The following is a 13,814-nucleotide window of genomic DNA, read 5'->3' on the forward strand; positions in this document are numbered from 1 at the left end:
ATGGCGAGAATGCCTGCCAGCGGAGACACGGACCAGGAGCAGATGAGCTGCCCCGAAGAGAGCAGGGGTGAGGATAATGAGGATGAAGATGAAGATTTTATCCAGGAGGTCCAGATCACGGGGGAGGAGGAGGAGGACGAGGACTCCGACAGAGATGGTGTGGAGCTGGAGTGGGAGTCAGGGAGCACTGTGCTGGACTCCGCCGCGGAGACTCGAGCGGTCGTTATGCGGAGTATGGACCAGGGAGAGGCGGATCCCTTCAGCAGCAGCATCCCCACTGGGCTGGAGCCTTACCTGGAGGGAGACCTTCAGCGGACGGAGCGGAACAGGCTGAGCGAGAACACCCGCCTTGCCACCCGGTATGCGGTAAGGATCTTCAGGGAGTACCTCAGTGAGAAAGCCCAAAGTCCGGACTTTGAAACTCTGGACAAGGAGGCGCTTTGCGCGGTGCTGCGCTCCTTTTACGCAGAGGCGCGCTCTAAAAGTGGACAGCTGTACAGCAAGTCCTCCCTCATCAGCATCCGGAGCTCGCTGAACCGGTACCTGAACGAACCGCCCTATTGTCGCACCTTAGACCTCACCAAGGACCCCGAACTGCGCAGCGCCAACCTGACCCTAGCCGCGGTTATTCGGAGGCTGGAGGAGCAAGGCGCCGGTCCCGTGGTGCAGAAACAAGCCATCACGCGCTCAGACCTGCGGAAACTGTATGAGTCCTCGGTGTTCAACACCGACACGTCGTTCGGGCTCCTTAACAAAGTCTGGTTCGAGACTTGTATGTATTTTTGCACCAGGGGCCGGGAAAACCAGCGGGAACTGGAAGAGGACTCGTTTGGCCTGGCCGTGGACGAGGATGGGAGAAAGTTTGTTTATTTTAAAGCTCTCGGACCATATCACAAGTCCCGGTCCACCGCTTGGACCAAGAAGCGTCCGGACGCAGACGAGGACACCTTACCGCGGATGTACGAGACGGGCACGGAGCAGTGCCCTTACGCCAGCTTCGTCCGGTATCTGTCCAAACGGAACCCTCTCTGCAGGGCTTTCTTCCAGCGGCCCCGGGACCACTGCTGCGCGAGCGACGTGACGTGGTATGAGAACAAAGCCATCGGTAAGAACCTGTTGGGCACGAGAATGCAGATGTTGTCGCGCGCTGCCAAGCTCTCCAAGACCTACACCAACCACTGCATCGGTGCGGTCTCTATAGCAACGCTGAACAGCATCGTAGGCGCCGCAGGCTCCAGGCCGACGACGACGCTTTATGTTGCCACGGAAACGGTGAACGGTCACGCGCAGTCCCACCTCCAGCTCGTGATCCCATACGTCCGCCGTGTAGCCGATTCTGCCGAGGGGAAGCCGCAGCGCTCAGAGACAGAAACATTTTCTGCAACCATAAACGCGACCCTCTCAACAACAGAGACCAGATCCAGCACCGTGGAGGACTCAGAGGCTCCTCGCGCCAAGAAGCTGTGCGTGCGCTCCATGACGAGTGCGGATTCTCCCGTGGATCAGGACGAGAGGGAGCCGGCGGTGCCTGCGAGAACCAAGGAGCCCCATGCTGATCCGAACTCCACTGTTGGGTCTCTGGTCGCTCCACCCACACGGGTAACACTGAACATCACGTCGTTTCCCCCTGCTAGCTTACATTAACCGAAGAGCTTAGCAGTTAGCATGGTTTCTAGTAGCTAACCGTGCTGAGAATATTCCTACATACAGATGTTTGAAGTTCACCAGGCTGCAGTCCTCAGAGGACGACAGATTTTTGGTTTATATCAGTGGCGGACTTAGGAATTTTAGGGCCCAAGGCAAACCCAGGCATGGGGGCCTCCACACTCACTGTTCTCCCCCTTTATAAATCAAGAAAGTCCAAAAACAATGAAACAAAAACAGTTAATTCACTACAATACTATACAGTCTTCTTTGCATTAACAGAAATACCCTGTACTGTCAATTTATCATGTATTTGTCATGTAGGGATGCTTGGAAGGACAATCTTAGAACTTTTAGACAGTGCTTCTCAAACTTTTGAGCCCTTGACCCGCAAAATAAGATGCCAGGGCCTGGAGACCCCCACTGTGCCTGAAGGTGGCTAAACATAGCCATGAACATGTGCAGTGCAGACAGGGCTGCCCATAGGGGGGGTAAAGGGGAGAGCTTTCTGGGGCCCAACCACACTGGGGGTCAGCATTATCATGGTCCGTTGTAAAGTTAAGCTGAGGTATCCATAATTTATATTTAACCTGAATAATAACCAGAAGTTTTGGGACACGTTTGGCACACACACTGAAAAAAATGTTTTGTTGATCCCACTGAATTGTATTAATTTTTGCAGTTGCACACAATATCTTTATCTAGATCTAGATCTAATTTTTTTGTTGACTGAACTTAATGTTTTTAAGTAATCTCAGATGAATAAGTTTAACTTAATAACATTGTGTAGCAGGCGCTAACATTTTTTAAGAAAAGTCAATTAAACCTAGGTTAGACAGACTCGAATGAGTGGAGTTGAATTACCCCAATTTTATCATTTTAAGCAGTTGCACTAAAGAAATGGGCTCTATGTATGAACTGCTTCCACATTTGGCATTAGACCGCTCCCACACTTCCAGTCGGGAGAAGAGAAAGGCGTATGATGGCAAATTCGTTGCGGTTTACTCGCTGTTTTCATGAGTTACCTGAGCTGACTGTCAATGACGAGTTAAATTGCAGCACGCAGCAACGATGTCCAGAAGTGCTTTTAACCTGTTTTTGAAACATCATTTTAGCATGTTTGGATGCCAAGCGATGATGATAAAGACAAACAACAATCAAAACAAAAAAAAACAACAAAACGGACAAATTAAGGCAGTATAGGAGGGTTTAGATTCCATTTTGGTTTAGCACGTATCATTGGGCAGAAGTTGTGAAACGGTCTTATTTTCCACCAGAAATACGCCACCCCCTGCCGTGCATGGAGCCCATTTGCCTAGATTCCATATATGTTTTTTAAGTTGACCCAACGTATTATTTTTACGTAATTCAAATTAGAGGTTTATTTGCTCAAATCAAGTACACAGTAAAACAAGATGAGTATATCGTAGGTAACTTATCTTAAAATGTCAAATAGTACTCACTGGTAAAGGTTTTTTTATTATCATTTCACCTAAGGTGGACTAACTTGTGCAAACATTTGTAGCGCTGACTGCTGGTTATCCACTGAACCAGTACGTGAAATTTCTCCAAGGTCAATCTGTCATACAACAGTTATTGATTTACAGCAGTAACACTGGCCCCTATAGGCGGGACTTCTTTAAGTGAGACAGGAACTTCACTCATGGTGCATTTTATTTTCTTATTTTATTTAACCTTTATTTAGCCAGGAGAAAACCTCTTTGAGATTAAAAATCTCTTTTTCAAGGGTGTCCTGGCCAAGACAGCAGGAGCAAACTGAGTGCATAAAGGTTTAGTGCCCAAAGGCATTCTGGGAAAACTGCAGATTTGTCATGCACATGCTCGGACAGGGCAGTATGTGGTCTTCATTTGAACACAGTTTTTTTATGTTCCTGGTACACAATTAAAATCAGCTAGCCTCAACACATTTCTAAAATTAATATCACTTTAGTTCAACATAGTTTTTTAAGTTATATTAACACAATTCAAACCAACTAATTTGAACACAGTTTATTATGTTACTTTTGCACAATTAAAATCAACTTATTTGAAATGGAGACAGCACATTTTGAAATTATTCAAAAAATATAAGAAGGATTGAATTACACATTTAATTATACATTACAAATACTATGGGTCAAAATCTTTTTTTTTCAGTGCACTTTTGTCATGTTCAAACTTTCATGCAAAATTTGCAGAACTGTCTCTTTATCAAAGGAGATCATTTCTGCTATCATTCTTACAGAGTCATGGATCATTTTGAACAATTTGTTGAATTTTTTTTCAAAAGTTTTTGATGTGCATGGGTGCCCATAATCTTGGAAATTCTCTCTGCCTTCACTAAATCTTTTGTGCCAATCAAACACATGTGCACACACCATACACCTCAGTTAATGTACCAAAAGATTCAGCTGCTGTTTTGTTCAATTTCACCTAAAATTTCAAGTGAATGCATTGCTCAACTTTTAAGCTAATCATTTTCTGATGCCTCAGCAAAAACGTGCGCTTCAATCAGTAGCTGGACGTGAACTAAAGACGTCTCTTATTGGATCTTGCAGCAGTTGTGCATGAATACCTATCCTTAAATACATATAACAATCAGTGTGACTGTGAGCCACATGGGTTATAGTCATACGTTGTATGGTATTGTGCAGCAAAAATATTTATAACCCATGGGCAGAAGTAGAAAATGCAAAACAATTTCAGAAAAATATGATTAATTTCAGAGAATGCATCAACAAAAGTGAAACTTTAAAATAAAACATATTCTTTTTTTATGACAATTGTTTTTCCCATTTGATAACCAAACTACAGATATTTACATTTACTTCAAGGCAACTTTCACACTTATAGCACCACTCCTCTATTTCTGTGTCTTTTTTTTTTTTTTTTTTCCCAGGAAAGCCCCGGAGGCAGCAGCAATATGTCAAGTCAGCAGCTGGTCTCTGTGTCTCCTGTCTCTCCTCTGGGCTCTGCAGGCATCCCCACACCTGCCAAGCTCACCAAAACGAATGCACCTGTCCACATTGATGTAGGAGGACACATGTACACCAGCAGCCTGTCCACGCTCACAAAGTACCCTGAGTCACGGTAAGAGACGCACAGAGCTCAGTGAAATAAACCTATAGCCAGATTTATGAAAAGACAGTGCAAAGTTTACACCTACTAAAACTGTGCAGATAAGATAAAAAGACACCATTTAATAATAAAAAGCACTCACAAAAAGGGTTAAATGGGCTTTATTTCTCTGCTCCAGTGCAGTTTGTGATGTCAGCTGGGTCAAACTGTGATGGAGCCTAACTGCAAAAGTCACAAACAACCTTGCTACTAGCGATGTGCAGTCGAGGTAAAAATACAACTGTCTGCTGAGCATGGGCAGAGCGAGGCGGTTTCCAGGGCTTAAGACTTAAATGTTTTCCCAAAAGGCCTAAATCTCCGAGGTTGGATAAAAAAGTCTAATGATGGATATGCCAAAAAGATGAAGATGATATTTAACTAATGGGCCCTACTTAAAATGTCATACTTGTTGCCAAACTGACAAAATCAAACCATTTTCCTAACTTCTAACACCTCATTCACACACTGCAGTGAAAAATATGGTAACACTTTATTCAATGGGCCCTAATTACCTACTAATTACATAGTAATTTTAGAGTAATTACAGTTATTTTATAGTAACAAGTCTAACAAAGTGGTAGTATCTGGCTGTGACTGTTCCAGAGCTCTTAAACTGGTCAGAGGACCTAGGATTGAGGACTGGGATCTGAGGACCGACAAGTGCAGACACATAAGAGCAGGCCTCCTGCCCCCCACCCCCCCACCCCCCCCCCCCTTTTTTTTTTTTTATTGGACGCTGCAGCATAGCCAACTTCAAAAGCTGAAAAACATCAGTGGCATTTGATGAAGCAGGAGAAACAGGCGTTAAAACAGACACTAAACCAGAGGCGGAGCAAGGGGGGTGGCTCACTGGGCTCAAGCCCTGGATGTTTTCTCAAAAGACCAGAATCTTTTAGGCTGGTGAAACAATTTTTCTGCTTACTGTTATTATAAATAAATGCAAAAAGAAACTATTTATGGTACATATAATGGACATGAAAACGTCAATCTTTTAGGGAAACTGTATAAAGTCAAATTCTTTTAACTTGTAAGAGCTTATATGACAATATGAGAAATAGATTCTACATCAAATTAGATAACATATTCTGCATTCTTAAAAATATATCTAAATCAAGAACCCCACAAATTCGCTTTTAATGTTACTTTTTAAAAATGAACGTCAATTGTAAACTTTTACACTGAGTTCATACCCTTTCCATGTTATGTAAATAAAAAAAAAAATTATTAGAAAGTTTCTGTCCTTTTTTAAGGCAGAAGAAGTGAAAATTATTGATCTTTTATTGAGTGTATTATGGGTTTGGAATGACTGGCAGTTTGAGAAGAACTGAATCTAATAATGCTGGCTGTAACAGATGCTTTTAAAGATGGAAGTGCATCATTTTTGCCCAAAGATGTATACTTTTGTTGATGTTTTAAATCTAAATTGAATTAAAGATTGCTCGAAAGTAGTGTATAATTACCTGATTGGTAAAAACCTTCTAGGGAAGCATACCCCAGGACCCTCCAGAGTTCGGGCTAAGCCTCTGATATCTAACCCTTATGGCCCTGCCCCTGCACTAAAAAGATGATAAACATCCCCTGTTAAGAAAGAGTTCATATGCTTTTATTTACATAATTATGTACACAATTAAATATGTAATATTTGATTACATCAAATCAAAATGGAGTCATTCTCCTTGGTTCCATAAAGAGCTTTAGAGCTGCTGTGGTCTAAGGAAACATGAAGATGATCTAGAAACTATAGAAAGAATTAAACTTATTGGAGATTCATACATGTACGTGGGCATGGCCTCTGATGCTTTACCCAGTACTGCTTCAACCCTCTGGATAAGTTCTTCCTCCATCCACCTAAGGGTATAACAGCACATGGTTGGAGGAAAAACCTCCTGCAGTTTCTTTATCTGGGAAAATGGTCGGCTGCTTTCACTACATATACTTTTGGCAGGCATGACATCCTCCTGAACATTTGGCTAGTCATCTATCTGATGAAGATGCCTCTGTCGTTTCCATTATTGTTTGGCAGGATCGGTCATTTGTTTGATGGAACAGAGCCCATCGTGTTGGACAGCCTAAAGCAGCACTACTTCATCGATCGTGACGGCCCAATGTTCCGCTACATACTAAACTTCCTTCGCACCTCAAAACTCCTGATCCCTGATGACTTCAAAGTGAGTGTCTGTCTAGAGATTTCATCAGGTACTATCACAGTTTGTCACTGATGTACCGTCTCACATCACAAGAAAGCCAAAAATGAATAAACAGCAAAAAAAAAAAATCACTGTCTTAGATGTCTTATGCAAGCAATCTTAAAGAAAGTCAGTCTTTTGTGTTGTGACTAAATCAGCACACAGCTGGCATTGAAAGATGCTTTGTTAGCATGTGTACCAAAATGTGAACAGAATTTCATTGTTGTGTGATATTATTGAGACCTCAAATTGCCACCAGACAAGAGTCAATGGCGGAATAAGCTGTTTGGCATTGGCAGAGAAGATTTAGCAAATTTTTCATGGCTGCAACCCACATACTCAGCTCTGCTGCTCATCCTAAAAATGCATGTTCATTACAAATTAACAGGCTTTCCAGCAGTAGAGGATTGATCATTGTTACAACAAAGAAATAATCTTACAAACACAGATTTCCTTACTTTTTGTGCTAGGTTTAGTTACATGTATGTAGCTAAGAATTAAGTGTCAACATTTATCCTATTGACCAGCCTGGTAATTATATGGATGTTACAAAATAATGGTAGACTTGTCATCATTTTCAAAAATATAAATGTATTTTACTTGTATGAACATAAATGTATGATGAATAATTGTGTATATCATTCCATGTTTTAACTTATTCTGTGTATATGTACAGTGTGGTGTCATGGTCATGATGAGTGTACTCTATCTGTGTTTGCAGGAATATTCCCTACTGTATGAAGAGGCCAGTTTCTTCCAGCTAGCTCCTCTGCAGGCAGAGCTGGAACGCTGGAGGACAGAGCGGGAATGTGGTGGGGTGTGTCAGGAGTGTGAGTGTGTCATGATTCATGTGGCTCCAGAGCTCGGTGAGAGGATCAGTGTGAGTGCCCACCAGGCTGTGATCGAGGAGGTTTTTCCCGAGGTCAGAGACATCATGTCAAATACCCTTAACACCAACTGGAACCAAGACACCACATATATCACTCGTTTTCCTCTCAATGGTTACTGCCACCTGAACTCTGTCCAGGTAAAAAACACACACCTCAAGTGACAGATTCACAAATCTTTGGAAGTGATCAGATTTGATTGACTTAACTCTTTCCTCAGTATCAGAAATGTTTAATATAATCACTCCTAATTTAAGTGCTTTGCTTGCAATACCATTTTTGACTCACTCATTATGGCCAGGTCAGAGCAAAGATTCACAATGCAATAAGACAGTTTTAAAATACTGCGGGTGGCATTTGCAGCACTGTGAGCTGAGCCACTGTGGATCTGGTTTTGGTGTCTATGGTGTTGTTTGTAAGTCAGTTTGTCAAGTCATCAACAGCTTTATTTTAAATCTTAAGGCACGTTGTGTTTCCACTGCTAATAAGTACTTCAGACCCCAGAAAGGTGGTGAGCTAGTCACACCAGTCACTGAGAATCAAATGGACAGCTTGTCTTGTCAGCTGAACAAGGCTTTAGAGGCAACACCATTTCCTCCAAACAACACCAGGAGAGATATGGGACATCTCTGGCCTGAAGCTCATGGCATAAAATAGCTTACACTGTCCTATGTATACCCTGGTCACCTATGGAAGTCTCTAAAGCCCACATCCGTTTGCTTTTTTATGTTATCTCTTTTTATTTAAAAAACATAGCTTCAACAATAGCAAGTAACTCACCATCACTATCCTCATGCTTATGTGTAGCCTATGCGAAAAGTTAACTGCAAGACAGGCACAAAAAGCAGAAATTGGAAAGCACACAGTCTTTGCCATGTTCCCCAACTCCAACAGTGTGAAATAAAAGGTTTTTTGGATGTTCCAGCATGGCCAGTTGCAGATACACCCCTTATACCCAAGACTTCTACAGTAGACCACATCCTTGCACTTGTGGCCCCCACTAAGCGCATTTGGGAATCAGCAGAGGGTCGTTTGCAGCCCATGTTTACTTTCAGAAAGGCGTTCAACTTGATGAGTAGAGATGCCCTCTGGAAGATTCTGGAGCTTTGCGCTCGTCCAGCTGATGTCTGCCCTTTGAACTATGTTGGCTTACCCTCTTACTTCTTCTCAGTTGACTCTGGGGTAGGGCAGGTGTTTGTCTTAGATCCTACACACTTCAGTACCTGTATGGACTGGATAATGGGGCGGGTACAGGGGTAGCAAACTGTGGAGTGTAATTTGGCGATGTCCAAATCCCTGATCTGGACTTTGCTGGGAATATTGTGATCCTTGTGGAGACTGTAGATGTCCTTGTGGGGGCTGTTAACTTGCTGAGTGAGAAGGCTGAAGTGCCAGGAATGCACATCTCCTGGGCCAAAACAAAGATCCATGCATTTGGGGATGCCTTGGATGCTGCAATTGAATCTGTGTCTGTGAATGGTGAGAGCATACAAATTGTAGAGCAGTTCACCGACCTTGGCAGTGCAATCCATTGATCCACTGACTGCAGCGCTGAGATTAACCATGGACTTGGACTCATGCACAGGGGGATGGGTGACGTTACCGGTATTTAAGCATGCAGACGAAAGTCAGAATCTTTTGGTGCTCTTGTGAGGCCTGTTGACTGGACTCCTTTGTTACGACTTTTCTTTGGCGCATCTTTGGGTATCGTTGGCAAGTCATGTGTCTAATGCAGACATGCTCAGGAGAGTGGGAATGGGATGGGTTAGCTGTCTCATATGTGTGTTGTGGAGGGGACAGCTGAGAGGATACCTGGAGAGATGGGGCATGGGCCTGGTACAGGCTTGGAGCATGGCCTTAAGGAGGCCAGAGCAATACAGGGTGGAGGTTGACGTGGCAAAGTGCCGAACCGGCACATGCTCCCATATCTGACCTGACCTCATTGCAAATCTTTGGTCTGAACTGGGATTTAGGCCATTTATGGTTAGGGCAAAATAAGCTGCGAAAAAATGCCATTGTGCCATTATGGTTGTGCCAGACGTCTTCCATGGGAGAATTATGGAGGCCCAAAGTGCTGTTGGGAAACTTAAGTGCAGCAGACTGTTTCTTGTGGCCTCCCCAGATCTGTGCCTTGCAACAATCTTGTCTCTGAGCTCCGTAGGCAGTTCCTTTGACCTCATGGCTTGGATTTACTGATATGTATTGTAAGATGAGAGGCCTTCTATAGTGAAGTATTTACCTTTCTAAATCATGTCCAGTCAGTTTAATTTACCACAGGTGGACTCCAATCAAGGTGCAGAAAAATCTCACCAAAGATAAAGAGAAATAGGAGGAACCTGGGCTAAAGTTCAAGCATTTTTGCAAAGAGTCAGTTTTTCATCTTTCATAAATTTGCAAACATTTACTAAATTGTGTTTTCACTTTGTAATGTTAGGTTACTGAGTGTAGATTAATGAGAACAAAAATGGTTTTTAACTGTATCATCAGGCTACTGTGACTCATAAAATCGTGGTGTGTCAGCGTTGTGAAGCTGAGCTATGGGAAGTGAATATTTTCACAACAATAAATGTTCATTTGGCAGATTTTCTTTTAAACTCCTTGTCTATATGCCCAATCAATGATCTATGATAGATCTTACTCTTTTGTTTTTCTTGGTTTGTGTGTACCCGCAGGTGTTGGAGCGGTTACAGCAGAGAGGGTTCTGGATCACAGGCTCATGTGGTGGAGGTGTGGACTCTTCACAGTTTAGTGAGTACATTTTACAGAGGAAGGGACGTGATAGTCAAAAAAACCTTCCAACCCTGATCAGAATCAAACAGGAACTGGACTGAACATGGCAGATTTCTACGGATTGGATCAATACGTTCCTCTTTTTGGACACACTGTATTACAACAATTCTGTTCAACTTTTGAATGAACATGAACCGCTGCGTTAGCATGGAGAAGTCCCTGTCTAGACATAAATGCACAGTTTCTTAAGCGGCATTAAAATCCTTCTATATTGGTGAGATTTCATTCCTTGATACCTACTTTGAAGTTGACACATTCACTTGGGCCAATATCATAATCAGTGTAAAAAGTAGGTCTATCGGTGCAGGGATTTGTGTTGAATGTTAAGAAATGTTTTTCCTATTTTCAGAACATTTGCATTTCTGCTGATTTCTGCTAAGTCAGGAGGCTAGTGCTTAGCTCTGTGCAGTCTGTTTACAATCTTTTATCATTTACAGGTAACTGAATACTGTGATGAATCATACTGTAAGCTTCAAACAACGACATGCTAATGCTTCATGCAAATCTGTTTTATTAAATAAAGTATGTTTAATGGCTTTTCACGTCAAACCGCTTATCCCGTTGGGGGTTAGGGGGGTTAGACAGTATTCCAGCTGTCCCTGGGCGAGAGGCAGGGCATACCCCTGACTCGTTGACAGGGCTGACATATAGATAAACATTCGGCCAATTTAGAGTAATCAATTAACCTAGTAAGCATGTCCTTGGTGGTGGGAGGAAGCTGGAGTACCCAGAGAGAACCCACGCATGCACGGGAGAACATGCAAACCCCGCATAGAAAGGCCCTGACCGAGAAGCAGACCAGGAACCTTTTTGCTGTGAGGCAACAGCACTAACTCCTGCACTGCCACACAGCCTGGTGGACAATAAAATAATCTTGTCAATTGATACTGCCATGAAGTGGTCATATGGTCAGTTATTAACTTAATTACCCACATTGGCCAAGTAAGATACTGAAGGTAGATCTACAGTCTGATTCTAAAGGCAATAACTGAAAAAAATCCTGTTGTTGAATAATGAAGATACTGTGGTTTTGCTCAGCCTGAGCACAAGTCATCCCCATAACCCAAGGCTGTGTTGCGTGAGGATATTTGATACGTTTATACATGAAGAGCATGGACTTTCACAACATGCTAACAAATATCTTGCGTTGCCTTTGAGCAAGGGCAAAGGAGGTATTATTAGCATGACATTATTGCACTTTTAGTGTCACTTGTGTTATGAAATGCATTGACCAATGTCATATTAAGAGAACCCAGAGATTTTCCACCCAAAAATATAAACAATCAACATAGAGGATGCTTCCAATTGGTCACAGAAATCAGATCATTTTCAGAGTGCTCCTTTAATGCACAGGCTGCACATCAACAGCTGACTTTTTGCCTTTGAGATGTGTATCAGACACCTATAAATTGTATTGAAAGCAATCTTTCTTTAAGCTGAGGCTACTGGTTATGACATGTATGCTGTATAAGTTTTCTTCATGTTGAGACTGTGTAAAAGACAGAATATAAACCTGCACAAAAAGTACTGAAATGTGCGTTTGTTAGATACTTTTTGTTGTAACAATGCTTCTTGGCAATGAATCTTATACCGTTGGAAAGCCTGTTTATTTATTTTCAGAATGGTGCCACATTTGTAAAGAACATGCATTTGTGGGATGAGCAGCAGAGCTGAGTTTGTGGGTTGTGCCCATGAAAAATTTCTCTACCAATTTCAAATAGCTTATTCTGCTGTTGTCTCTTGTTTGATGTTGTTTGGTGGATTGGGTGATTGAAGTCTGGACCATTCACTGCCACAACAGCCTAGCACCTCCTCCTCATGCTGGTCACACACTGCTGTGGGATGGCCTCTCATTCTTCAGCATTTGTCATAGGTCAACCATTGTGGTTGTGCTGGTCACTCTGGCATGCCGAAGCTGATCCCACAAGTGTTCACTGAGGTTGAGATCTAGACTGCTGGCAGGCCATTCCATCCTCTTCACTCCAAATTCTGGAGGTTGTCTCTGATAGACCCCTCTCTGTGGGGGCGAGCACTGCCGTCTTGGAGGATAGAGTTCAGTCCCAGACTATGGGATTGCCTCTGATTGCAGAATCTCATCTTAATATCTCTCTGCATTGAGATTGTCTCCAATGATGACTTGCCTTGTCTTTGAGTGAGGGAGATGCCGCCCCACACCATGACACGCCTTCACCAAAAGATGTTGCTCAATCAGTGCAGCAATCCACATAGCATCTCTGGGTCTCCTCCACGCTTTGACCCTACAATCCAACTGCCATAGGCAGAATCTGGTCTCAACGCTGGACATAACATTCCTCCACATGGTCATGGTCAGGTCTCAGTGCACGTGTTGCCAACACCAGTGCAAATAAGCCTGATGGTGAAGGGCAGCCTTATAAGACTTGAGATTGGCTGTGAGTAGACTGTTCCAGATTGTCTGGGCAGAAAGCCGTCGGCCATATCGTTAAGCAAACGTTGACTGCAAATCTGTAGAAGACAGCCTACAATTCCTGAGTGCTGGCAGGTTGAGGAAACTGTCACAGTGTGAAAACAAGAGTCACTAACAACAGCAGAATAAGCAGTTTGGCCTTGGCACTGAAGATTGGAAAATTTTTCATGGGCACAACCCAAGAATTTTTGCCAAAAGTATTGTTGCACTAAAGAAATCATCTACCAAACACACATTTCCTTTCTTTTTGTGCTGAGTTTAGATTATGAAGCATCAGAATTTTTGCATGTCATGTTGCACTGTATCATACTTGTAGAGACCATTAGTTACTTCTACCTGCAGCAAATCTGCTTTACATTTAGTAAAGTATAAACTCAGAGTACAAGCAAACACTTGCTTTTGAAGAAAAGAAAACTGTGTTGATATTAATTTCAGCCTTAAAATATCTTGGCATGTGCCATGTTCTAAAGAGATTGCATTGTCTTTTGTTAGAATGAAGTCAGACAAGTTAAAACTGATTTATACTCTCAAAAATGGTTTTAACTTGGTGTAAGAACCAATAGGACAGGAAACCATGCCAGCACTGTTTTTGTACATCATTTGTTTGTTTGCTTTATTATTGTGAGAAAATTTCCTGATGAATAAACAAGACTCATTAAAAGGATTTTCATTTTGCAAATGCAGACTTCACTCATGGGTTTAACCTCGAAAAGGCATATATTCAATCATCATGCTGTAGCAAAA

The 13,814-nt window shown here is 42.6% G+C and overlaps 1 protein-coding gene across 1 annotated transcript; it reads left to right on the forward strand.

Annotated features, from left to right (window-relative positions):
* Window positions 1–10,665, forward strand: LOC121511710. The gene is made up of 5 exons (XM_041790473.1): window positions 1–1,599; window positions 4,544–4,734; window positions 6,785–6,929; window positions 7,669–7,974; window positions 10,507–10,665. The coding sequence occupies exons 1-5, from the start codon at window positions 1–3 to the stop codon at window positions 10,663–10,665; spliced, it is 2,400 nt and encodes a 799-aa protein (XP_041646407.1).
* The last annotated feature ends 3,149 nt before the right edge of the window (window positions 10,666–13,814 follow it).

This window comes from Cheilinus undulatus, linkage group 7 (genome assembly GCF_018320785.1).
Source record: "Cheilinus undulatus linkage group 7, ASM1832078v1, whole genome shotgun sequence".
NCBI lineage: Eukaryota > Metazoa > Chordata > Actinopteri > Labriformes > Labridae > Cheilinus > Cheilinus undulatus.

Coding starts and splice junctions, on each gene's coding strand:
- LOC121511710 (XM_041790473.1), top strand. CDS start 1: ATGGCGAGAATGCCTGCCAGCGGAGACACGGACCAGGAGCAGATGAGC. Junction 4,735..6,784: donor ACAAAGTACCCTGAGTCACG/GTAAGAGACGCA, acceptor ATTGTTTGGCAG/GATCGGTCATTTGTTTGATG. Junction 6,930..7,668: donor TGATCCCTGATGACTTCAAA/GTGAGTGTCTGT, acceptor CTGTGTTTGCAG/GAATATTCCCTACTGTATGA.